We start from the raw sequence: 26,482 nt of genomic DNA on the forward strand, positions 1-26,482 counted from the left end.
TGGCGCCCGCGCCACCCGGAAATGAATCCTCTGATTGGCTCGCCTCGCCCCGCCCCGCAACGTCGCCGCCGCACGCCCCGCCCCTGCCCGGCGCGCCTGCGCAGAGGCCGGCGGGCGGGCCGAAAAGCGCGGAGTCACTGCTGCTGGGAGGGGGGAGCGGAATTTGTGGGCAGTTGGAAAGCCCGCGAAACGCTCCTTCCGGCTGCGGGGCTGTACCGGCGCTGTCGGGCAGGAGGAAGAGGAGGTGCTTCCCCTCTGGGCTCCGCCTTCTTTTCACGCCAATATCCGAGCTCCACGCAGCTTTTTTGGTTGGACTTCAGCCCCGTCTCTGTCAGAGGGGGTACTCTTTCCCACTGTTGCCCCTCTGTGTCTCGGGCCTTCTCAGACCACGCTACGCCGTCTCTAGACCCCCTCCCGCAGTCCCTGCTTCCTCTTCGCTGGATTCCGCTTTCTATGCCCGCTTGGCAGGGGTCCGTGGCGCCCCGGGACTACATTTCCCAGCAGGTCGGGCGGCCGGCGCCGCGGCTGCGGTCAGGTGACCCGGTCTCCTGACCTGCGGTGAGTCAGGGCCGGCCGGCCGGGCGGGGCGCCGCCGGCCGCTGCAGCTTGCCCTGGGCCCCTAATCCTCTTCGCGGGCCCTCAACCTGGAGCGACGACGTTCTTGGCGCTTCTCCGGGTGTGGGGCTCTGCCCTACTCGGATCGTATCCTGGGAATGTCCTGACTGAGCCCGTGGGGAGAACTTCACCCTGAGCCTGGGATTCTGGTCCAAGAACTGGAAGTTGACAGTCTGGCTGCCTTGCTCCTGGATCTGCCTCTCGCTCTCACCGTCTCATTTTTTCCCCAGGATTGCCAGTGGGTTCGCCCAGAGGAGAGCTGACTGTCCTGGGCTGCTGCTGACCTCCGGCAGAGTTGAGCCAAAATGTCCCCGGAATCTAAAAAGCTTTTCAACATCGTTATTTTAGGAATTGCCTTTATGTTCATGTTCACCGCCTTTCAAACTTGTGGAAATGTGGCGGTGAGTTGGGGTCTGTTCTCCCTCCTTTGCAGAGCCTATCAGAATGCATTCCAGAGATGATAATAAGCGTTCATTATATCTGACAGCGCGCTGAAATGGCACCTTTTATTTTCTCACTTACCCTTCCTCGTTTTTTCATGATTAGGTTTGATTTCGTCTGTCAGACATTTCTTCTTAATACATGGGGTGTTATAAACATTACCGTTTATTTTTCTGGTTTGATTTGAGGTTTGTATGTTGACCTATTTATTTGATTTCTGTTTATGTCTGTATTAAGGTCTGCAGTGGTTCTTGGAGAGTTAAGGGAGGCATAGTTACAGCTACCTCCCCGCCCCCCGTCATTGGTTTGCCTTCTCCTGTTCTGTAGTCCTTTTTCTTCTTTCATAGTCGACTTTCAGTATTAAGTATTGAGCATCTTGAATTCTTACTTTATTCTCAATACTTGGAGACAGCCTTTCCAGGGGGGGAGGGACATTGCAAAATGTTTTCGTTGATTAGTTTTATCTTCCACACAGCAAACTGTCATCAGGAGCTTAAATAGCACAGATTTTCACGGCAGTGGATATACCAGGTATTGTGCTGTATGACTGGTTTTACTTTTTATGATACAGTAGTTGCTTAAATCCCATCAAAATCACAGGTAATAAAATATCGTGATTGAATCAGTAGTGATTGGTTTTTTTTCTTTGTATCTAGACTGTTTGGGAGAACATAATAGAATAACGGAGATGAGTTTAGGTTTCATGTAGAATTAGATACTGGGTTTGAAATCCTGGCTTCACACCTTAATTGCTGCGTTATCTTAGGCCAGTTGCTGCTATGAGCCCAGCTTCCTTGCTGAGGTAAAGCATGTAAAGCTCTTGGCACAGTGTCTGGCACTTAATAAGCACTCAAGTATTGTTGTAATTACATCGTCCCAATCCTAAACAGAGAGTGTTTTATATGATTCTTGAAACATTCAGTCTTCCTGTTCTCATTTCCTAATGGTTAATTTACTGTCACCAGGAGGTTTTAGATTTTTGTTAAGGTATTTAGTCTCAATTTTACAGATGGAGAAAATGCAGTGAAGAGACCTTCGTAAGTCACTAGTACATTGTGATTGAGGCTGGGAATGTAGTGCATGCAAGTATATCAACACAAGCAGATTTTCAAATTTTTTTATAGTTAAATGTTAGATCGTGGCCAACACTTATCCCCTCCCCACCCCAACTCTCCTCCTTTAGTTCTTTATTACCTATCCTAAACCTGACCTTGTATGTGATACTTGAGTGTAAAGGAATGTTAATGTCCATTTTTGTAAGTGATTAATAATAATACCACAACTTTTTGTAGTGCTTTGTCTTTGTACGGTATTCTGAAGAACAAATGAAAGACTATTTGATATTTGAAGAGATTCATAAAAGCCAAAGAATAATTTACTTTGGATTTATAAATAGCAGCTAGTAAATGAATTCAGGACCCCTGAAATGGTTTTAGTCACACTGCTACAAGACATGTACTAGGGCTGAGTCTGCAGTAACTGAATAATGTTCAAGTGAGACCATTAGGTGGGGTTAAATAAATTCTGGTTTAAGCAAGTTATAGCTCTGTGCTTGTTATTTATAGCAGTGAAATTTCATGCAGTTGCCAGGAGTTGTAGGCTAAGTTTGTAGAGCAGACTGGTTGACTAGGGTCTCTGAAGTCAGATTACCAGGAATGGGATCCTGGCTCCACTGTTCACCAGCTATCCAGCTGGACTTTTGGCAAGTTGCTTAACCCCTCTGTTTTTTCAATTTTCTTTTCTGTAAAAGGAGGATAATAATAATACCTTTTTCATAGAGCTGTTAGGATTAAAAGAGAAAATATGTATAAGATACTTGGCATAGTGCCTGTTACATGTTTGATATGTTAGCTGTTATTATAATTTACCAATACATTAAAAACATATTGTCCAAGGCAAACTGATTCAAAGAGACGTTTGATGAGACTTCAATATTTTGTACAAGTGAAAACTTTAATATGGCATTTAGTTTAATGACATAATTATAAATTGCGACTAAGGAATATGAATGCTTATTGCAAAAAAATCAGTGGACTTTAGATTTGAAAAAGTGAACTTTTGAGACTGTTTCAAGAGTTTTGTTTTTTTCCTTTTGTATGTTTTGCCTACAGCATGGCAATTATTTATGGAGTGTTTTCTGCTTCAAATTTGATTACACCATCAGTGGTTGCCATTGTAGGACCTCAACTCTCTATGTTTGCTAGTGGTTTGTTTTACAGGTGAGTGGTGTCATTTTCTTTCCCTCATTTAATTAGAACACCTTCAGCATATTTCAAACACATAGTAAACTTTTAACAAGAACTTGCTGACTTGGGTGGAGTAGAACACAGGCGATCTTTTAGAGGTGTGGCTCTCCACTTGATGCGCAGGAACACCACCTTGTTTTAATGCAGTGGAATGTGTGTATATTTGCTTTTGTTTTACTATTAATAAAAATAGTATCCAAAAACCTCTTTCCACGAGAGTTGAAAAGGACTACCTGTAAAATAATCCTACTTTCTATCAAGTTAACTAATGGGAATTCAAATGAAAAAACTAAACTTTTCTTCTGGGCTGTAGAACTATAGTCCCATCGTGTGTTAAGCTCTTGCAAGGCCAATTGCAAACTTTCATTCAATGTCTGATTTTACAAGTTTAAACTAGTAAATTAAGAAATGAGAGGCCAGCTCCGTGGCGTAGTGGTTGAGTGCGCGCACTCCGCTGCTGGCGGCCCTGGTTTGGATCCTGGGCGTGCACCAACGCACTGCTTGTCAGGCCATGCTGTGGCGGCCTCCCATATAAAGTGGAGGAAGATGGGCACGGATGTTAGCCCGGGGCCAGTTGTCCTCAGCAAAAAGAGGAGGATTGGCATGGATGTTAGCTCAGAGCTGATCTTCCTCTCTCTCACACACAAAAAAAGGAAACGAGTAGGTCACATTTGTCCCTTTTTTTCCCCATCACTGGAGAAGTCCTTTACAGGTTGAATTTTAAAAGACGAGAACCCTCAGATTGCTTCCTAGAAGGCATAATTGGCATTGTGTTTCAAGTATTGTTTGACTGTAATACGTTGACCTGTTATATTTTAGCATGTACATTGCCGTTTTTATCCAGCCTTTCCCGTGGTCCTTCTACACAGCCTCTGTTTTCATTGGAATTGCAGCTGCTGGTAAGCATTTTGATGTTTATTTTCTCTGTTTTCTGGGGCTTATCTAAGTATCATTTATGTGTTTAGCTTGTAAAGTGAAGTGATTCATTCCCTTGATAAACTTTTGTTTGAATTTTAGTACTCTGGACAGCACAAGGAAACTGCCTTACAATAAATTCAGATGAGCACACTATTGGGAGAAACAGTGGAATTTTCTGGGCACTCTTACAATCCAGGTAATAATCCTTTTGGAGCTCAATCTTTCCTTTAATTTTTTTGTCACACTATTTTTTAGACCTTTTTTGTGTTGAAAATTCAGATCTTCCATGTTATGTGACTTAAGTTCCTAGCTGCATATGATATAGATTTAAAATTTTATAGAATTACTTAAAATGCATGGACCTAACTCATTGGCACTTATGATTAGTAAATAGAAAATCTTATTAACCATCATGTATTTAGCATCTGCTGTATTTCAGGGACTATTGGACTCATTACTTAATTTCAGTAATCCTCACAACCTCATGAGGTGAGAAGGTATTATCTCCATTCTACAGATGAGAAAATAGAAGCTTAAAAGTTAAGTAACTGATCTGATTTAAACCATCATTATCTGGGTTCCAAAGGCCACGACCTTCCCACCGTGCTACACTACCTGATAGTTATTAACAAATATATTAAAATTCAAAAATGAGGCTAATTATATCAACACTGAACGGTACAGCATGTTATAGATTTCCTAAGTAAAAAGCAATGACAGTCATTCTGTCATGGAATCTGTTCTGAGGATTTACTCTTATGGATCTTGCCTAAAATTTTGGCGTTGATAAGTCTTAACAAATGCAAATGTTTAGTTTTGAGGGGTTGGATATTAAGAAACCAGAGTGTGAGTGAATACTTCCTTCTCTGGGAAAGTGTGCTAAATAAAGTACCTGATTAGATGCAGATAACTAAATCATGGATTTTTTTTCATAGATTCTTTAAATATAGGATTTTAGAACTAGCATAAGCTTGTTTCCAAGGAGTCATTTCCAGAGTTCCAATAAATCACGTTTCAGAGTGAGTCAAGTCTTCTCTGAAGGGCGGTTCTGAGTCAGGTTAATGTCACGTGGAAGGAGACGGAATTCCATCTGGGTCAGTTAAGTTTTTCAGAAAGAGTCAGGGTGGAGTTGATTCTTTTAAATGATCTAGAGCAGGTAGATACTTTTTAAATTATATATGTGTGTGTCTCTCTCTCTTTCTCTTTCTCTCGTGTTAACAAATAATGGAAAAATTGTTTAAAAAACTATAAATATGAAAATAATTTCCCAGCATCCTCTCCTCCCTTTTCTTCCCCCAGCTTGTTCTTTGGAAATCTCTACATCTATTTTGCTTGGCAAGGGAAAACGCAAATATCAGGTCTGTTTTATTCACTTTGCTTTATTCAGAAATGTTCAAAGCATAAGAGTTCCACAGAAACACCCATTATTGCTTTGTTCAAATTGTTCTAATGAACCTTGTACCTTAAGTCCTCTCAGATTTTAGCTTTTAGTAACTTTTTTCCTTGGATGATATTATTAAGGTAGGGGTGTAGTTTATGGCTGTGCTTCAAGTGGCATCTCCAGGTATGCGGGAAGGTTATGCTGGGTATGAGGATACTAGTCAATTGTCAGACCTTTATACTCTTAATTGTTTTGTCTGTACACTTATTTGATTAAAAGAATATGATTAAGTTCTTGTGCTGTGTTTCTTTTGGCTTATTAGTATTTCTCTAATTGAAAGACAGAAGTGGAGGTATCCTATGTATCTCCTTGTCCTAGGTTTTTACTAATGCAATGAAGTAAGAATTTAGTGAGGAAGTGTTTTGATGGTTATAAACAACCTCTGAACATAATATATAATACTACCTCTGGAATCGTTTGTAAGGTGGGTGCTGTCTACTTTCTTCTTTTTTCTCCAGAGAGTGACCGAAGGACAGTGTTTATTGCTCTGACAGTGATTAGCCTTGTGGGGACAGTTCTATTCTTTCTCATTCGGAAACCAGATTCTGAAAATGTCCTGGGAGAAGATGAATCTTCTGATGACCAGGACGTGGAAGTCAATGAGTAAGAAGTTGGAAACGTTCCTTTTTATTTCAAAATTTATTTTGAGTAGATCTAGTCTAGAGGGTACCAGCCTTTTGTAGCCCTTTTTGATATCCGATATTGCGCAGACATGAGGGAAAAGTTTTAAAGCAAATCAGGAGAGAAGAAAGATAAAGGGGAGCTTCGGGGAAGGAAGAAGGAAAAGGAAGGCAGACGGAGGTTGGGAGGTAGTGACAAGGTTTCCACGGGATTTAAGTCTGATCCCCCTGGCTGTTGCCACTGATGAGTTGTGTGACCCTGGACAGTAGCAATAATCCTCTTGGTTTCTCCAGGCCTCAGTTTCCTCATTCAATTCGGCAGACATCCCAGGTGTCAGTGTACACTGTGCAAAGATATGGGCTTATGGAGTTAAATAGAGAACAGTCTACCCTCAGTCACTGTTTCTTGGATCCAACCCTGAAATCTGATGCATGTGGTACTTGGGAGTGGCAGGGCCATCAGCACTTGTCACAGATGAGCCTTGGTCACGCCCATGCTCTTATGTACAGGGCCTGGTTCTCATGCCGACCTACACAGGTGGTTTCCCCAAAATAGTCCAAATGGGGACAGAAATATGCAGCCCTATGTTTTTCTAAAAATTGTGAATTACCTTGAGCATATTTCAGTTATAAGTAAAACTATTTAAAACACCACAGACGATTTCTCTGCAAGTATTAACTAGATTTGAGGAAAAGGAAATGAGAAATCTTTGCCACTCTTGTTTTGCTTTGTTTGTGAATTAGTAGATTGTGAAGATTGCCTTGTAGCCTTTTATTTATTGTTAAAACTTTTGCATTGAGCTTTGTGTGCTGCCTTGTTAATCCCAAAAGGGCCTAGAATTTTCCAGTCATAGGATCATTAAGTGTTCAAAATTTCACTAAGTTTGTTTAAAGCGAAAGAGACGTGTTAGCTTTGGTTTGAATATATAAGTATTTATATGTATGTATACGATGTGTATATGTAACATAGATTATATATATGCAACTCTACAGATATATGTATGTATGTATTATATATATTTTTAAGCACAAACTAATGGATATTGGAGAAGGGGCCTGTGAAGATGAATACCACAGTTTCAACAAAAATTAAACCCTTGTTCATTCAGCAAATACTAGGTGCTGTGATGACAAATACTGCCCGTCCCTGTTTTCAGGGAACTTTGCTAAGACGAGGGATTATGTAACTGTGCAGTACTGAGGAGTACTGCTCAGCCTTTTAAGCATTTTCTCTTCCTGAATTGTCTCCCAAACTTGACGGTTCTGTGTCTTTATTCTGTAAAAAGCACCAACTGTGTGCCAGCCCTCTTCAGGACCTGAGGGATACAGCAGTGAACAAGACAGATAAGTCCCTGTTCTTAAGGGACTTAATTTTAGAGGGGGTGGTCGACAGTACACGTGGAAGAAGACAGCAGTGTGAGTGCTAAGAAGGCAGGGAAAGAGGGGAAGGTGATGGAGAGCTGGGTGGTTCTCTGAGACCTGGTTGGTGAGAAGGATGAGGATCAACTGATGGCCATTGCCAAGGCCAGGCAGTGGAGAGGAGCGTGGTGGGAACCAGGACTGCAGGAAGGCAGAGGGAGTTGGCACCGGGAGGGGGTGGAAGTAGGCGAGTCTGCAGTAGGTGGGGATTAGATGATAATAATCCATGTCAGGAGTTTGGGTTTTTTTCTTGGTGTGATTAGAAGCCATTGAGGGAATAAGTAGGATCTGATTTTAAAGGATTCCACTTAAAGGCCGTACAGAAAATGACTTGAAGATGCAAAAGGGCACCTTGATATCTGTCCTCTATCTCCGTTGTCCTCATGTGCTTCATTTGCGTCTCTGAGGACCTGTTTGCTGGATGAGCTCTAGGAATTTCTGCAGTGGCAGTGACCTCTCTATCCTCCCTTCCTCCCGTCCTTCCTTTCCTCTGTATTTGAGTGGTAGTATATTCCAGGCATTGTTTGGAGGCTACTTCACTGAACAAACAGAAGTTCATGCATTCATGGAGCTTACTTTCAGTGCGTGAGAGAGAAGAGAAACAGGAATTTTTTTTAAACAGCTATAATTGAGATATAATTCTCATACCGTACAATTCACCCATTTAAAGTGTACAAGCTATTGACTTTTAGTATATTCACAAAGTTGTGTGTTCATTGTCACGACCAATTTTAGAGCATTTTCATCACCCTTCAAAAGAAGCCCATACCCTTCGCCATCTGGGATTTTAAAACAGGAAAAATCTAAAGCAGAGAAGGGGCACAGAAGAATGGGCTGGGAGGGTGGCTTGCAATGATAGATACAGTTATTTGTATATAATAGATGTTATATATAATATATAATTATAGATAGAGTTGCTAGGGAAGGCTAAGAAGATGACATTTAAGTTGTGGGAGAGGAACAGAAAGTTTCCCTTTACTCTTTGGAGTTCTTAGCTGAGACCCCTGTAATAAAAGACAGATTAACAAGAAAAAAAACAAACGGAAGTTTATTAATGTGTATACCTCATGTATACATGGGAGACACCTAGGGAAAGATGAGTAACTGCCCAAGGTGGCTTAATTTAGGCTTAAATACCTTCTTAATGGAGAAAGAGAAGGAGAGATGTGGGCCTCTGAGGGGAGAGTAAATGATTTTTAGGAAAGACAAATGGGTCCTTAGAAGAATAGATGGGAGATATGATGGTTTGTGACAAAGTTTGTGGGTGTGGTGTCAACGTCCAGTCCCTTCTCCTGTGACAAGTCAGTCCTCCCTGGTTGATGAATCCCCCAGGGAGCAGATTTAGGACAGTTGAGTTCTTTTTGGAGGATGTGTCTTGAGGGAGATGAGGGAAGTTCAGAGAAAGCCTCTCCCTGCATTTGCTGTTTTTCAAGTGCCTGCAGCTCAAAATAAGCAATATGCCAGAGTGGCGTATCTTGGGGTGGTGTATCCTGAACTCCGACAGTCATATTTTTGGGGTGGCACATTCTGCTGTCCTTCAGAGTCAAGACCTGGAAGAGGTGAGCTGGTTGTGGCTTGCACTTAGAGTGGGATGGGAAGGTACTGGAGGGTTTTGAGAGGGACTGACAATGATCTAACTTACCCCACCCCGCTCCTGCAGGTCCTGGAGGTGTCTTTTTTCAGAGTTCTTGTACTAGGAATGGCCTCCTTTAATATCTCACTGAACTGATTTGGGAATGATTTGCAGCTGAGTGCTAGCTGAATTGGTTGTATTTTAATAGTCTATAGAGTATAAATCAGTTCCTGCTTATTTAGGGCTTAAAGTGTGAAACATTAGAATCCTACATCCCATCCTATCCAAGTACAAGATGAGGGTGCTATCAATTAATTGGAGTCTAAATAGTATTTGCTTCCAGGGAAGGCAAGAGTTTTTATGGTGTGGGAAGAAGTTTTCCTGTTGGTTAGAACATACTGCCTTTTTTTTTTTTTTATCAGTAATTTATTTATTTAAGTCGACCATTAGGTTTCTTTTTTTGGTAAACAATATCATTTAAAGATATAGAAGAAGTAGATACTATCCTACCGGATTGGCTGGAAGGGTAAGAAGTGTAATCTTTTAAAAACTTTCTTAGCATAATCATAATAAACAACTACACTTAAATGACATTATTTCATTTAATTCTCACAGGTAAGTGGTAGTATCCCTATTTCTTAAATGAAGAAATGAAACAGAAAAATGAAGTAACTTGTCTAAAACCATACAATTAATAAATGGCAAAGCAGGACTCAGACTCCGAAGCCCACATTTTTAACCAGTAGATTGTACTGCACCTAACCGTGTACCGCTAGTGGTGGTGTTGCTTTTGAAGAATATTAACACTGGAGAACTTACTTTTTACATAGTAAGAGTGGTGGAAAGTTGAGTTCTCACAAATTGTTTTTACATTGTGAAAATAGCAGGGTAGAAGAGATTTCTGTCCTGCCTGAAGTGTGGTTTCTCAAAAAGACCTGCATGAATATTTGCATTTAGGATGAAAGAATTGTGTCTTCCGTTGTTAATAAGAAGCCACCCAGGTGGGACTGAACCACATTCTCTGAAGCAAAGACGTGGGACCTGAAGGGATACCCTGGAGCAGGGAGGATGGAGGGGCATTCGAAATATTTGCCAGACCATGTAGAGGACAGAATGTTTATAAACTCCAATGAAAATGTGATAGTATTTGTGTTCTCTTTTTAATTTCAGGGGAAAAACTTCTATTTTTTGTTTTTATTTTATCAGGTCTGCCCAGAACAATATGACAAAGGCAGTAGATGCATTTAGTAAGTATTTTCTATATCTGAAATGCAAGATCTGTCAGGAACAGCTTCAGCATTTGCCTTTCCCCTTTTCCCTGGTAACTTTGGATTGACAATTCCCCAGTATTTCCATTTTTCCAGGTATGCTGCTCTGAAGTACATTCAATAAATACCTCTCTAACATGGGGGATGTGAGGGATGGATGATAATCCAACTATCCTACCCAAGTGGGTGTGAGAGAGGTGTGAGGAGGCTGCAGAGAAGTTAGGAGCTGGGAGTTTACACATGGAAGTGGGGACGTACAGACCGTTTCTTCAGGCATCGCTTGTCACTCTTCGGAGCCAAGCAGGAGCTCTAGTGACCCCGTAGCTTATAAGAACAATTGTGTTCATCTGTTGAGGGTTCTTCATGGCTACACCTCTATGTGTTTTGTTTTGTATTATTCTCACAACAATTCTGTGGGTATCATATAACATACCCTATCATTATCTCCATTCTGTAGAAGAGAAAACTGAGGCTGAGGGAAATTATTTACTCAAGGTCAAACAGCTACTACGTGGCTGAGCTGGGATTTGAGCCCAAACTGTCTGACGGGCAGAGCCAGCGATTCCCATGATGGCCCTCTTGTGGTTCCTTCAGAAATGGGCAACCATGGCTTCCACTTCTAATGAGGCCTGATACTGGCCAGTTCTTTGCTTCTACCTACAGCTCTCTCAGCTTCTCTTTCTCCCTGGGAGCGAGAGTCTGACTGATGTAGGGGACAGCCTTTTGGGACAACATTCTTTCAGTAAACCCCTGTAGGCCACTGGCTCTTAATGCTCTTACATACTTATGGCTAGCCTCTAGGTTGCCTTGGGCTAGGGTGCAAATTCTTGATCTAATCAGCTGTGGCCTAGGTCAGATGACACAAAGCACTACAACTTTTAGCCAGGAATTCCTGTAGCCTCTTTTTTTAGAGAGGGCCTGTGGGTGTGGTAGTCTGATCCTCACATGTATAGTATATCATTGTTGAGGCTGTTTTATCAGGCTTTTATTGTATGCATTTCTTATGTTTCTGGAACACATTCATAATTATAAAGTGGGCTACAGATTATAATTAAAAAAGATATGGCTTGACTGCCCCCAGCAGGATGGGAGGTCACTATAGTCAAAGGTCCGGCTTTCCAGCTTTGCAGGACTAGAAACTTGTTTGTCAGAAGTCCCATTATTGATCAGAGGGGCCAGAGGGGAACAGACTCAAGCCAATTTAACCATTTAAGGTGACATTTAATATTTTTTAGTGAGCCTTTTCGTGGATATTCCCTTCTTGTTATCAGGCGCCTAGAAAGCCACATTGGCTTATCTGGTGATCATGGAGTCAGGGAGATTGATGACCTTCAGGCTTATGGGATGGTTCGTCCAGCCTTGGTGAGGCTTGGTGCGGCCTCCCTGCTCCATGACTGGACCCCCCTCTCTGGCTGTCTATTGGTATTAACTAGATTCAGGATGTTCTTCCTAGATAGTTGTACAGACTTTGCCTCAACTTCTCTGTCTGTAAAATGAGGCACTAACACCATTAGGGCTGCATGCTTTTCATCATGGAGCTAGTTGGTTACTTGGTAGAGTTCTGGAGGAATAGGATATGGGGCTGTCAGAAAGAAGGCAGCAACCAAAAATAGTAAGGCATATAAAGTGCTGTAGGGCAAGCAGCCCTAGGTGGTGGTTCCTGGGCAATTGGGGAGGGACATGAGGTTATGAGGTGGCAAGGAAGCCAAAGGCAAAGATCGAAAGGAAGAAGAACGTCTAACGGTCCGGCCCCGTGGTGTAGCAGGTAAGTGCTCGAGCTCTGCTGCTGGCGGCCTAGGTTCGGATCCCGGGAGCACACCGACGCACCTCTTGTCAGGCCATGCTGTGGCGGCGTCCCACATAAAGTGAAGGAAGATCGGCACGGACCTTAGCTCAAGGCCAGTCTTCCTCAGCAAAAAGAGGAGGATTGGCTTGGATGTTAGCTCAGGGTTGATCTTCCTCACACACAAAAAAAAGAATGTCTAAGCTTTACATAATTTGTCTGTGGGCCAGTGTTTCATTTATTGTTTAATCGAGACATTCCTTCAGTTGATGCTATGATAGATGTTGTACAGAAAAGGTTCCTCCTTATCTAAAAAGCACCTAATTCCTCAACTGAATGTATAGTTTAATGCAATTCTAGAAAATTCAGTGAAATTTTTTTAATTTTATTTTTTGGTCTTGATGAAATGATCCTAAAGTTTATCTGGAAGAATAAATGTCTGAGAGTAGCCAAGAGAATTTTTAAACAGGAGAAGGACTTTCCCTAATAAATATTAAAATCTATTGTGAATTTGTTGAAATTATTGGAATAGAAAGAGCAGTGGAACTAAAGTCTAGAATCAGGTCCATGTCCAGATAGGAATATAGAATACAGTCAAATAAGGGGCCAGCCCAGTGGCGTAGTGGTTAAGCTCACATGCTCTGCTTCGGCGGCCCAAGGTTCGTGGGTTTGAATCCTGGGCACGGACCTACACACCCCTCATCAAGCTTTGCTGTGGCGGCATCCCACATACAAAATAGAGGAAGATTGGCATAGATGTTAGCTCAGGGCCAATCTTCCTCACCAAGAAAAAGAAAAAAAAAAAAACAGAAGCAAGGTGAAATAGCTGACTGTGTAGAAAAAGATATAGATTCATACTTTCTGTCTCATACTAAAATTCCAAGTAGGTTAAATGTAAAAATGAAACCATAGAAGTAATTGAAGAAATTTGTTGGGTAGAGAAAAGTCCTTCAAGCAGGTCAGTCGAACAATGAGGGAAAAGAAGCTCTTTGGTTACCTAAAATGTAAAACTTCAGTCTATCAGAAAAACCTAACGGAGTTACGGCTTCATTATGGCAGGGAAAATATGTGCAGTATGTGATAAAGAGCTGTTATGAACCAGTAAGAAAAGCATAAATACTCCAGGAGAAAATAGACATATTTATATAACTTAAGTATAAGAAATGCAAATTTTAAAGTTTTCTATCAAATTTCAAAAGATAAAAAATAATTCTCAGTATCATGAGGAGTAGGTGCGTAAGACCACACTGCTGATAAGAATGTACACTTGTATTGTGAAGAGCGATTTGTCAGTAAATATCAAAAGCCTTAAAAATGTTTGTATCTGTACCCCAGCAATTCCACTAATAGGATTATCCTCAGGAAATAATGAAGAATTTTTGTCAAGATTTAACTACTAAGATGTTTATATTAGTGAGAAACTGAAAGTGATTTACATATTCAACTACAAGGCATTAGTACATCTACACAATACATTACCCTAGCCATTAAAATGATCTTGACTAATGTTAGAAAATATTTGCTCTATTATGTGAGAACAAATTAAAAAATAGTGTATATATAGTAGAATTTGTTTTTATTAAAAAAAAAGCATAGAAAAAGTCTGGAAGGAGACCCACTGAAGTGTTAGGTTATGTTTTTTTTTCCTTAATAGGATAGCTTTATTGAGATATAATTCACATACTATACGATTCACCCATTTAAAGTGTACACTTCAGGGCTGGCTTGGTGGCATAGTGGTTAAGTTCGCATGCTCTGCTTTGGTGGCCTAGGGTTCACAGGTTTGGATCCTGGGTGCCGACCTACACAACACTCAATTGAGCCATGCTGTGGTAGCGTCCCACATACAAAGTAGAGGAAGATTGGCGCAGATGTTAGCTCAGGGACAATCTTCCTCAAGCAAAAAGAGGAAGATTGGCAATAGATCTTAGCTCAGGTCCAATCTTCTTCACCAAAAACTGAAAAAGTAAGTGTACAATTCGATGGTTTTTAGTATATTCACCACAATCAATCTTAGAACCTATTTGTCACCACAAGAAGAATCCCTATATCCATTAGCAGTCACTTCCCATTGCCTCTCCCTAACCCCCATCCCTAGCCCTAGGCATCCATTGATCTACTTTGTGTCTCTGTAGATTTGCGTATCCTGGACATTTCATATAAATGGAGTCATACAATATGTGGTCTTTTGCGACAGCTTTCTTTTACTTAGCATAATGATTTCAAGGCTCATCCATGTTAGAAACTTTGAATCATTTCTGCTTTTTAGGTATCATGAATAGTGCTACTATGAACAGTCATGTACAAGTCTTTATGTGGACACTGTTTTCAGATCTCTTGGATGTGTACCTATGAGTAGTGGGATTGCTAGGTCATGTGGTATCTCTTTGAAGAACTGCCAGATTGTTTTCCAACGTGGCTGTACCATTTTACATTCCCACCAGCAGTGTACGAGGATTCCAGTTTCTCTGCATCCTTGTTTGTTTTGGATTATAGCTATCCCAGTAGGTATAAGGTGGTATCTTGTGATTTTGATTTGCATTTCCCTAATGGCTGATGACGTTGAGCATGTTTTCATATGCTTAGAAGCCATTTGCATTTCTTTGGAGAAATGTCCACTCAATTCCTTTGCCCGTTTTTTAATTGGGTTATTTGTCTTTTTATTATTGAGTTGTAAGAGTTCTTTATATATTCTAGTTAAAAGTTCCTTATATATATGATTTGTAAATATTTTCTCCCATTCTTTGGGTTGACTTTCCATTTTCTTGATGGTACCTTTTGAAGCATACAAGTTTTAAATTTTTGATGAAGTCTGATTTATCTATTTTATCTTTTGTTGGGTGCTTTTGGTGTCCATGAAGGCTTTGCCTAAGCCCAGGTCACATAGATTTACTCCTATCTATTTTCTTCTAAGAGTTTTATATTAGCTCTTACATTAGGTCTATGATCCATTTTAAGTTAATTTTTGTCTGTGTTGTGAGATAGGAGTCCAACTTCATTCTTTTGCATGTGCATATCCAGTTGTCCTAGCACCCTTTGTGGAAAAGACTATTCTTTCCCCCGTTGAATTTTGTTGGCACTCTTGTTGAAAATCAATTGACTGTAAATGTAAGTTTATTTCTAGATATGTTTGTCTATCCTAATGCCAGTACCATGCTGTGTTGATGATTATAAGTTTTGAAGTTAGAAAGTGTGAATCCTCCAACTTTGTTCTTTTTCAAGAGTGTTTTGGCTATTGGAGATCCCTTGAATTTCCATATGAATTTTAGGATCCGTTTGTCAATTTCTGCGAATAGATTGTGGGCTTTTTCTTTGTTTTTTTAATAGACTTCATTTTTTTAGAGCAGTTTTAGGTTCACAGCAAAATTGAGAGGATAGTACACAAATTTCCCATACACCCCTTGCCGCCACACATGCATAGCCTCCTAATTATCAGTGTCTCCGACCATAGTGGTACATTTGTTACAAGTGATAAACCTACACTGACATGTTATTATCACCCAGAGTCCATAATTTACATTAGGGTTCACTCTTGGTGTTGTACATTTTATGGGTTTGGACAAATGTATAATGACATGTATTCACCATTATAGTATCATACTAGGTTATGTTTTAAAATTTCTTTTTGTTAGCTAAACCTTCTCATTATTCAAAAACAGATGCTTTGCTAATATTTTTTAAAATTAAAAATATCGTTTTAAACTTTGTATTGATCGTGTAATTTTTCCTGGAAATGACTGGTGAAAATATCTTATTGCATTTAGTCTCTATATTTCAGTGAAATTAGAGAAAAAAGTATCCTCTTTTCCTTTTGGAGAAATTCAGGACAGAGTGTGACTTATGTAAGTTTCGTAGGCAGCAGTTGAGTAAGAAGTAAAATCTGGGTCCATTATTAGTTTAGGATACTTGATTAGTGGCCTTAAATTATGAAACGTGAGCGGGTTCAAAAAGACAGTTAAAATATGCAGTTTTTAGAAATGCATTTTCTATTGCAGATTTCAACTAAATTGAACAGCATAAAAACAGACAGTAAAGTAATCATTAACAAATATGCAAAACTAAAGTTTCAGTCCTCAGATCCAGAGAGTGAGACTCTCAGGAAGTGGTATCCCAGCTTCTGTGTGGTCAAAAGCTCCCCGCTGATTCTGATCTTGAGTCCACTCCTAAAGCTGCCCCGTGATTATTCCTTAGGGACCTTAGTGCTTTGCCAACCGTTACTCTCAACAGCCTAAACTTTAATCAAGTCTGTTGAAGTATTCTGTTGTTTTGATCCTATTTCATTTCTCCATTTCATGTTTTTTTAAATTAGAGCTGGAGAATCTGTTGGAGAAAACACAACTCTAGAATATATTTAAGCGGTTGAAATAAACATTTTACTTTTAGGGCAGATTTAGTTCATACCTTAAGCATTTTAATCTGAATCATTAACCTCTGTTCCAATGTATTTGTTTACTGACATTATTGACAAGGGGTGTTTTTGGTTGAATAAATGTTTCAGAATTTTTGTTTAATTATAATCTAGTTAAGTACTCCTAAATTTTTTCTTTCTTTCTTTTTTTTTTTTTTACAGAAAAGTCTCTTAAGTTGTGTGTCACCAAGGAAATGCTCCTTCTTAGTATTACAACTGCTTATACAGGTAATGGGATTAATTGCAGTTCTGATTTTCCATTGCTGCATGATGATGATAAGGTCTGAAAACAACCACTGTGTTCTTCTTTCCCCCCACTTCTGTGCGTTGACTGGGCTCAGCCAAATGGTTTTTTTCTGATGGTCTCAGTTGCGGTCTCTTGTGGGTGCTGTTAGAGGGCGGCTGGGGCTGTAACTTCCAGGATCATTTCATTTGCCTGTCTGAAGGGGTCAGATGTAAGGCTGGGTCTCTCTCTCTCTCCCTCTCTCTCTCCCTCTCCCTCTCTCTCCCTCCATGTAGTCTGCCTCAGCTGTGTGACCCCCTCCCGCATGATCCCTCCCCCTGACCCAGCAGGATAGCCAGACTTTTTAGTGGCTGAGGACTCCAGAAAGGGCAAAAGGAGAAATGACCAGACTTCTTTAATGCTTAAGCCTGACACTAGTCCCGTGTCACTTGCAATGCATTCTGTTGGTGAAAGCAAATCACAAGGCCAGCCCAAATTCAATGTGGGAGGATTCTGCACAGGGCTTGAAAACTGGGAGACATAATTCATCCCAACCAGTGATTTTAGGACGAAATGGAGCACTACAGAAAATAACCGAGTAAATCTTTGTGATTTTGTATGGATTAAGATAATTTCTAATGAAATGGAATGAACTCTGTGGCTTACCACTGATAACATGGTATGGTAACACTCTTAGGTCTTAAGAAAAATGAGGAAATCTGTTTCCTTTTAAAAAGTGCTGTAATGTGCCAATTACTACTTTTGCCTTTATATGCTTCATAGGTATAAACATCTTCTTTTTAGGAGAAATACAATAAATATTAAACATCTCTAATATGCAGTGAAGGTTTTGCAGTATTGAGGAATCGGGGCTTCTACTGATTTGCCCTAACTTTTTACCCTAATTTTTTGAATTTCTTTTCCTGGGAAAAAGGGTTTCATTAAAACATTATTGTGCCTTTAAGCAAAAGTGGATAGTACATATGTGTTGGTTTTTCACACATATGTTCCTATTCCTTTGGAAAGCTATTGATAAGGATAATGAGCACTTTGGTATTCACTTTTGCAAGTTTATGTTAATTGTATCCTCTCTCCATCCCCTGTCTACACACAGAGTGACCGTTTTTAACATAAAGATGTCTTTGCTTATTTAAGTTGTATATTTTTATCTGAAATACGTGACAACTGCCATCTTGTGGCTAATTCCATTTTATCAGTTATACAGCATAAAATTATGCTCTGCTTGGGCAGTAACGTTTCAGCCTGCGTGAATTTTGTTTTCTATGTTTCTTTTATATTTATATAGCTCAAATACTACTAGACAGGAAGAAAAACTAGGAGAGGGAGAATGTGAATGTATAGTTAACTGAAATCTGATTTTTTTCTGAAGGTCTAGAGTTGACTTTCTTCTCTGGTGTATATGGAACCTGTATTGGCGCTGTAAATAAATTTGGAGCAGAAGAGAAAAGCCTCATTGGACTTTCTGGGATTTTCATTGGCATTGGAGAAATTTTAGGTTGGTTTTAAAAAAGTTTTTGCATTAAATCGGTTTGTTACAGTTATAAGAGAATTTAAGTGTACTTCGCCTCTCTGCCCTTGAATTTCTATTTCCTTGCTTGTTTTTACCCAAATGGGTATGTCTTTGTTTTTTGTTATCACTGTTCTAAGATAACTAAATTATAAAACATTCATCAGATAATTCAAAGACGAAACCATAAATAGGAAAACATGGTCTCTCCCGGCATTTCCTATTAAAATACTTAGAGAAAGTGTCTTGGAATCCCTGACTTTCTTGTCCTCTGAATCTCTGACACCAGCTGGATGTCCAGCAATACACTTCAATTCTGAGACTGACCACGGGAGTTGGCATCAGACTCCACAGGTCAAGGGTTCAATCCCACAAGACCGCCCTCACTTCAGACACCAGTCGTAAGCTCGGGTCTCCAGGTTACCCACGGTTCTGTCTGACTTGGCTACAAATTCAGGAGTTCCCACAACCCCCCAGGAAAATGCTATACTTAGTATTAAAGTTTATTATAAAGGAAACAAACGAACAGCCAGATGAAGAGGTATATAGGGCAAAGTCCAGAAGGGTCCCGAGCACGGGAACCTCTGTCCCCGTGGAATTGAGGTGCCACCCTCCCAGCATGTGGATGCATTCAGCAACCAAGAAGCTCTCCCAAACCTGTTGTTTAGGGTTCTTATGGAGAGATTTCGTTATGTGGGCATGATGGATTAAATCATTGGCCATTGGTGATTGAACTCAATCTCTAGCCCCTCTCCCTTCCCCAAGGTTGAGGGCTGGGGCTGAGAGTTCCAACCCTCTAGTCAAGGCTTGGTCCTTCTGGCAACCAGCCCCCATCCTGAAGCCATTTAGGGCCACCCCTGCCCCAAGAATTACCTCATTAGCATGAACTCTGGTATGATTGAAAGGGATTGTTATGGATACCAAAGACACTCCTGTCACTGAGGAAATTCCTAGGGTTTTAGGAGCTGTGTGCCAGAAAGGGAGGAGGAGGAGGGGACAAGGCATTATACTGCGGTAGTTATTGCTTAGTCAACAGAGAGTTGTTCAACGCCTGCAGCATATTGGATATTGTGTCACATGAGGAAGTTATCAATTCAACAGGTATTTATTGTGCATCCATTGTGTGAACAAAACAGACTCCCTACCCACACAGGGTGTACATTCTTGGGGAAGGATACAGACAGTAAAAAGCATAGGAAGCTTAGGAAGTCAGATGGTGCTAAGCACTATGGAGAAAGCAACTTTGGTGGTTTTGTTCCCTGCTTCATTGCCGACACCTGGGGTGTACCAGGTGTCTAGAACATGTGGAATGCTGCTATAGTAATTGTTTTAATATCAGTCTAACATCTGTGACAGTTCTGGGGTAGTTTTTTTTTTTTTTTTTTACAACTTTATTTATTTATTTATTTTTTGGTGAGGAAGATTGGCTCTGAGCTAATATCTGTTGTCAATCTTCCTCTTTTTGCTGAGGAAGATTAGCCCTGAGCTAACATCTGTGCCCATCCTCCTCCATTTTTTTTTTTGGGGGGTGGTGAGGAAGATTGGCCCTGAGCTAGCATCTATGACAGTCTTCCTCTTTTTGCTTGAGGAATATTGTCCCTGAGCTAACATCCGTGCCAGTCTTCCTCTGTTTTTTGTATGTGGGATGCCGCCACAGCATGGCTTGATGAGCGGTACATAGATCTGTGCCAGGGATTCGAACCTGTGAACCCCAGGCCACTGAAGTGGAGTGCATGAACTTAACCACTACGCCATCAGGCGAGCCTCTTGTACAACTTTATTGAGTTACAATTCACCCATTTAAAGTGTACAGGTCAGTATTTTTTAGTGTATTCACAGGGTTGTGCAGCCATCACTACTATCTAATTTTAGAACATTTTCATTGCCCTTCCCCAGGCAACTACTAATCTACTTTCTTTCTCTATGGATTTGCTTATTCTGGACATTTCACATAAATGGAATCATACAATCTCTGGTCTCTTGCGTCTGGCTTCTTTCACTTAGCGTGTTTTCAAGGTTCTTCCAGGTTATAGCGTGTGTCAGTACTTCATTCCTTTTTATTATCAAATAATATTTAATTGTGTGGATATACCATTTTATTTATCCCTTTATCATTTGATGGACATTTGGGTTGTTTCCACTTTTGGGCCATTATGAATAATGCTGCTCTGAACATTTGTGTACAGTTTTTGTGTGAACATATGTTTCGTTTCTCTTCAGTAGATACCTAGGACTGGAATTGCTGGGTTGTATGATAACTCTTACGTTTGACTGATTTTTCTCCTCTCCTATTTTCCTGGTCTTTGCACGCCTGCTAATGTTGTGGGTAGGAGACATTGTGGACTTGACCTTGTTGGGTGCTGGATGTTTCTGTATTCTTATACGTATTCTCGAGCTTTGTTCTTGGGTGCAGTTCATTTACTTGGAAACAGTATGATTCTTTCAGGTCTTGCTTTTAAGATTTGTTAGGCAGGACCAGAGCAGTGCTCAGACTAGGGCTAATTATTCCTCACTCCTGAGGGAAGACCCTTCTGTGTATACCCAGTGCCTGTGGGTCGTAAAATGTCCAGTCTGGCTGGTGGCACCAGGCAGTATTCCCAGCCTGGGGCAGGCCACTGATACCTCTAATCCTCTTAAACGGTTTTTTCCCAGCCTCTGCTAATATACTCACATTCTGTGCTCATCAGCCCTCAGTGAAGACTCGGGGGACCCTCTGCGGATCTCTGGAATTGTCTCTCTGTGCAGCTCTCCTTTCTGACACCCTGTCCTGGGAACTCTAGCCTCCTGGGTATCCCCCAGCTCTCAGCTCTATCTTCTCAACGCAGGAGGTCTGCAGGCCCCACCTGCCTTCCCCCTCCCTGGGGGAAGTCCATCAGATGGGGCAGTTGTAGGCCTCACCTCATTCGTTTCCTGTCTCTCAGAAGTCACCGCCCTTTATTGCCTGATATCCTGTGTCTTCGAAACCATTGCTTCATATTTTTTGTACATTTTCTTAAGGCAGGGGGTAAATCCAGTCACTGTTAGTCCAGCTTACCTAGAAGTCTGTTCTGGTTTTTAAAATTTCTTCTGTTTCAATACTTTTTTTTTTGGTGAGGAAGATTAGCCCTGAGCTAACATCTGTTGCCAATCCTCCTCTTTTTGCTGAGGAAGACTGGCCCTGGGCTAACATCTGTGCTCATCTTCCTCTACTTTATATGGGACGCCGCCACAGCGTGGCTTGACAAGCGGTTCATCGGTCCACACCCGGGATCTCAACTTGCAAACCCCAAGCCATTGAAGCGGAGCTTGCGAACTTAACCGCTGTGCCATGGGGCCAACCCCTCAATACTTTTTTCTTATTTGTATATCTGTGCTTTCTTTTTTTCTTGATTACCTTAGCTATTGGTTAGTCCGTTTTATTTATTTTTTCAAAGAACCAAGATTTAGATTTATTAACTTGATCTTGGGTTTTTCTGTTCTCTACCTCATTGATTTTATAGGTGGAAGCCTCTTTGGCCTGCTGAGCAAGAATAATCGTTTTGGTAGGAATCCAGTTGTGCTATTGGGCATCCTGGTGCATTTTACAGCTTTTTATTTAATATTTCTCAACATGCCTGGGGACGCCCCTATTGCTCCTGTTGAAGGAACTGATAGCAGTGCTTACATCAAATCCAGGTATAGTGACTGTCATTTTTCTAGTAATTTAAGAAATGGCAGGAGATAACGGAAGGCTAGATATTTAAAATGGAACAGTTAATCCTTTTCTCAAAGTCTCTTATCTTTATAAGGTCATCTGCCAAGTGTTAATGGAGCCAGAATAAGTTTCAATAGGAACCCATAGAGAATCCCAAGTTATTTTTGTGATTATTGGTTTTAAGCTTTCTCCACACTAAATCTTTTTCTTGATCTGTGAAGGAGCACATAAGTGTCTGATTTGAATTTTATCTCTCTGTGCTTTGAGCAGTGAAATCTCTAGAAGTTAGGGCTTTGAGGAGAAACAGTGAGGAGCAAGGGATAATCTGCCGGCCGTCCAGTCCTTTCACAGTTGTTTATATAAGTTTCAAGGACATTGTCCTATTGTAATCAGCTCTCAAAGTCATTACAGATGTAGACACTTAGGTCCAGATCCACAATCCAAGGGCAGCCCTGCCCAAAACGCGGTGTTTGCTTCCCAAATACTTAATAGACCAGAGTTTGCTAGACTGTGAGGGTAAGTGTGAGCATAAACGCTTACTTTGCAAATTCCAATATTTATTTATTCTTGTTTCATAGTGTTTAGAGCTTGAAAGTAAAATGCTTTCATGGGTGAATTGCTTCTACTTTTTAAGTGGTTCTAACACATATTGTTAATCTTCGTTCTAAATTAATTTTTATTTTATTCAGCAAAGAAGTTGCCATCTTCTGCAGCTTCCTGTTGGGTCTTGGAGACAGCTGCTTCAATACCCAGCTGCTCAGTATTTTGGGTTTCCTCTACTCTGAGGACAGCGCCCCAGCTTTTGCAGTGTTTAAATTTGTTCAGGTAACCTCTTCTTCAGATTGTGTTGTAAGTAGGGTCCTTCTTTTAGTGCCTTAACTTTGTTCTCTCAGTGTTTCTTTTTTGGGGGGTGGTTGAGGAAGATTGGCCCTGAGCTAACATCTGTTGCCAGTTTTCCTTTTTTTGCTTGAGGAAGATTGTCCCTGAGCTAACATCTATGCCAGTCTTCCTCTGTTTTGTATATGGCACGCCACCACAGCATGGCTTGACGATCAGTGTGTAGGTCTGTGCCCAGGATCTAAACCCACGAACCCTGGGCCACTGAAGCGGAATGCACGAACTTAACCACTACACCACCGGGCTGACCCCTCTCACTGTTTCTTAAATGAAAGTCAGGGACATCCTTTAAAAAGATCTGATCAGAATTAGGAAGCAATGGGTAGTGTGGTTCTTCCCCCACACTTGTAAAAGATTTTACGTTCTCGTCTCTATGGCTCAGATTAGAATCTGCCTTCCTTAGACACCAGAATTCATTCAGAATGTAGATGAGTCTGTTTCTCACTGTGCATGCACATTATTTTGTTACCCCAGTTTTTCACAAAATACTATTTTAAATAGCAGAGATTGTAGCTTACTTGTTTATTACTAGCTCTCGATGGGAGTTCATGGTGCACGTTTGTGAGCTAGAGACTCGTGAAGTTTGTCTAGATGCAGAAAGAGCAGAGAGCACTGCTGGTCACTGACAGACTGGCGTCCTGGAGCGGTGGGGCTGATTGTGGAGCTTGGGTCACCTGTGTGCGTGTTGTGATTTGTTCTGTTCTGTTTATTCTAGTCCATTTGTGCAGCTGTGGCATTTTTCTACAGTAACTACCTTCTCCTTCATTGGCAACTCCTAGTCATGGTGATCTTTGGGTTTTTTGGAACTGTTTCATTCTTCACTGTGGAGTGGGAAGCTGCTGCCATTGTCGCCCGGGGCTCTGACTACCGAAGTATTTGATGAAGGGTCCAGTAAGAGGAGGCCTGCATCTGCAGACAGCACAGCTGAGTGACAGAGCTTGGTTGAAGAAGCCACCTTTCATTTTCACAGTATATGGGATGATGTTTAGTATGGAAAATCAAAGAATTTACACTGCTAAATCTGCCAGAGTTGGTATTCAAGTTTACAGATATTAGCTATTTAAAACAAGTGGAATAAGGGAAGTTTGTTCTGTCGATTATAATTGTTCAAAGATGTTGTTTTTCAGTTCATCTGTCTATCTCAAGTTCCTTATAATCATGTTACAGAATGTAAATGTTTTCTTCTCCCTCCTGTTCTCGTTGAAAGGTCCTGCCTTGATTCAGAATACTAGGCCATATGTCATATAAAGACTCCTGCTGAGTATGGAGTTTGTGTTACTGTGTAATAAGAGGGAGCCTATGCCACTTCATATATGTGTCTGGGAATGACATTTAAATAAATCATGAAATGCTGAAGTGGAATCTTCTCTTTGAAAAGATTTGCACTTTCTTCCTCTTTAAATGTTTAGTTTGATAAGTTTTCTTACCTTGTAGTTCATAGCAAGGAGTGGCTAATTAAGTACATATTATAAAATGAGGTAAAAATTGTCTTAAGTCTTAAAAACAGTAATCTAATAACTTTTGTAAATGAACAAAACACATTAAAAAAAAACAAACACATTTACTGGAGGAGGATTTTTGCTAGTAGTTTTCCTAGATGATGCAATGCAAAAAATAAATAAATAAATAATGAGGTCTGAGCTATGGTGGCAGGCTGCTGTCTCATAGGTATGTCTGGGAAGCAGGTGTAACTATTTGGGAAGATGTTTAAATGGAAATGTTAACTTTTGTCCATAAGAGCTTGCTTAAAAAATTTTTTTAGTTGAGATATGATTCAGAAACCATAAAATTCACCATTTTAAAGTATACAATTTAATGGTTTTTAGTCTGTTCACAAGGTTGTACAACTATCACCCTGACCTAATTCCAGAACATTTTCATCACCCCAAAAAGAAACCCCATGCCTGTTAGCATTCATTCCTCATTGTCTGGGCTGGCACTGGCTTGTCACTCATGTACTTTCTGGATTTGCCTGTTCTGGACATTTCATATAAATGGGAGAGCGCACTTTTAACTGTGATATTTAACTGTACAAATGAGTTTTCTGGCAAAGTAATTTAGCCAAGAAGACAAACTATGTTGTTTTCCATTGTGTTTTAAAAACCTGCTAGAAATTTAGAAATTTTATAGTTGGCTTACAGATCTAAAGAAATACAATAGAACGTGATTTTCAGATGTGATGGCAAGTGCAAGGAGTCAGAAAACCCTGTGGTTAGCTAGAGCCCTTAGAGAAATTTCATTTGGGTGGAACTCTAAACTCTTTTGTTCTGGGTTGTAAAGTTTTCGTTTTCTTTCTTGAAGTTGAGATAAACTTAGTTGACCCTATATAAATAATTCGTAAATGCTATTTCAGAATTAATACCAATGATTTTATTCTCTCTTTGCACATTATTGTTTACCCAGGTGTATTAGTTTTCTATCACGGTGTTTCATCCCGAAACTTAGCTGCTTAAAACAACACGTTTATCATCTCACACGTCCTGTGGGTCAGGAATCTGGGCGCGGCTAGGCTGGGTCCTCCCGCTCAGCATCTGTCACAAGGCTGCCGTCAAGGTGTTGGCTGGGCTCAGCTGGGGGAGGACCCACTTCTTAGCTTGCTCTGTGGTTGTTGGCAGGAGTCGGCTCCTAACAGGCTGTTGGACTACGGGTCTTAGTTTCTCATGGCTGGTGGCTGAAGGCCACCTTCTGTCCTCTGAGGACAGCTCACAACATGGCTGCTGTCTTCATCAAAGAAAGCAAGCGAGAAAAGCCAAAGGGAGAGTGTGAGCCAGACAGAAGTCACAGTCTTTTGTAACTTTATCTCAAAAGTGACATCCCGTCACTTTTGCTGTATTCTCTGTAAGTTGCAAGTCACTAGTTCCATCCCATACTCAAGGGAGGAGATTACACAGGGAAGTGAGTACCAGGAGGCGGGGATCCTTGGGACCGTCTTACAAGACTGCTTATCGCACTAGGCTTCAACTGTCTTACATTTAAGCTGAGACCTGGATCCTACATTCCCACATTGCTGATTCTCCCAGGCTCTTGTTCCATTTGCTCATAATGGAGCTGCAAAACTAGGTTGGCAGGAAGAGGTTAAATAGCCTCTGATAATGACACTGAGTACTTTAATCCAAGGAAGCGGTAGCATCTTATCGCCTCTTGCAGGATTCCTGGTAACTGTTGTCTAAAGAGAAATGAACTGGAGTGAGGTGGATACGTCAGGAACACATCTTCTGGGCTGTCCCCCACTGCTACGTGCGGTATTATTCACTTTAAGTTCTGTACTCACATTTTTTGTATTTTTGAGATTTTGTGTTCACTCAGTTTTTATGTCTGTAATTGATCTTGGTAGGCTCTGTAGATGACTGGTATCATTAAGTTCATCTTTTAAATTATTATTTGTGGTAAAAATGAAATGTGGCAATGAAATAAAGAGTTTAATTTTTA

The 26,482-nt window shown here is 40.6% G+C and overlaps 1 protein-coding gene across 3 annotated transcripts; it reads left to right on the forward strand.

Annotated features, from left to right (window-relative positions):
- Positions 1-247: 247 nt before the first annotated feature.
- Positions 248-26,482, forward strand: MFSD11 (major facilitator superfamily domain containing 11). 3 transcript variants are annotated; one of them, XM_087441667.1, is made up of 14 exons: positions 248-558; positions 846-1,016; positions 1,532-1,587; positions 3,168-3,275; positions 4,122-4,201; positions 4,320-4,416; positions 5,520-5,578; positions 6,120-6,264; positions 10,480-10,520; positions 16,895-16,960; positions 18,346-18,471; positions 21,963-22,137; positions 22,846-22,981; positions 23,769-26,482. In XM_087441667.1, exons 2-14 carry the CDS (start codon positions 921-923, stop codon positions 23,931-23,933), a joined length of 1,350 nt encoding a protein of 449 aa, XP_087297793.1. In that variant the 5' UTR covers positions 248-558; positions 846-920; the 3' UTR covers positions 23,934-26,482. The 3 variants fall into 3 exon arrangements, with proteins under 3 accessions (XP_087297793.1, XP_087297795.1, XP_087297794.1); XM_087441668.1 differs by lacking the exons at positions 248-558; positions 1,532-1,587 and having other exon boundaries at positions 925-1,016; XM_087441669.1 differs by lacking the exons at positions 248-558; positions 5,520-5,578; positions 6,120-6,264 and having other exon boundaries at positions 572-1,016.

This window comes from Ceratotherium simum, chromosome 16, assembly GCF_057802395.1.
Source record: "Ceratotherium simum simum isolate JZ-2026a chromosome 16, ASM5780239v1, whole genome shotgun sequence".
Lineage (NCBI taxonomy): Eukaryota > Metazoa > Chordata > Mammalia > Perissodactyla > Rhinocerotidae > Ceratotherium > Ceratotherium simum.

Excerpts from the sequence above, each read along its gene's own strand:
- MFSD11 (XM_087441667.1), top strand. The coding sequence starts at position 921 with ATGTCCCCGGAATCTAAAAAGCTTTTCAACATCGTTATTTTAGGAATT. Across the intron at positions 10,521-16,894 it reads AAAGGCAGTAGATGCATTTA|AAAAGTCTCTTAAGTTGTGT; the intron begins GTAAGTATTTTC and ends TTTTTTTTACAG. Across the intron at positions 22,138-22,845 it reads AGTGCTTACATCAAATCCAG|CAAAGAAGTTGCCATCTTCT; the intron begins GTATAGTGACTG and ends TATTTTATTCAG.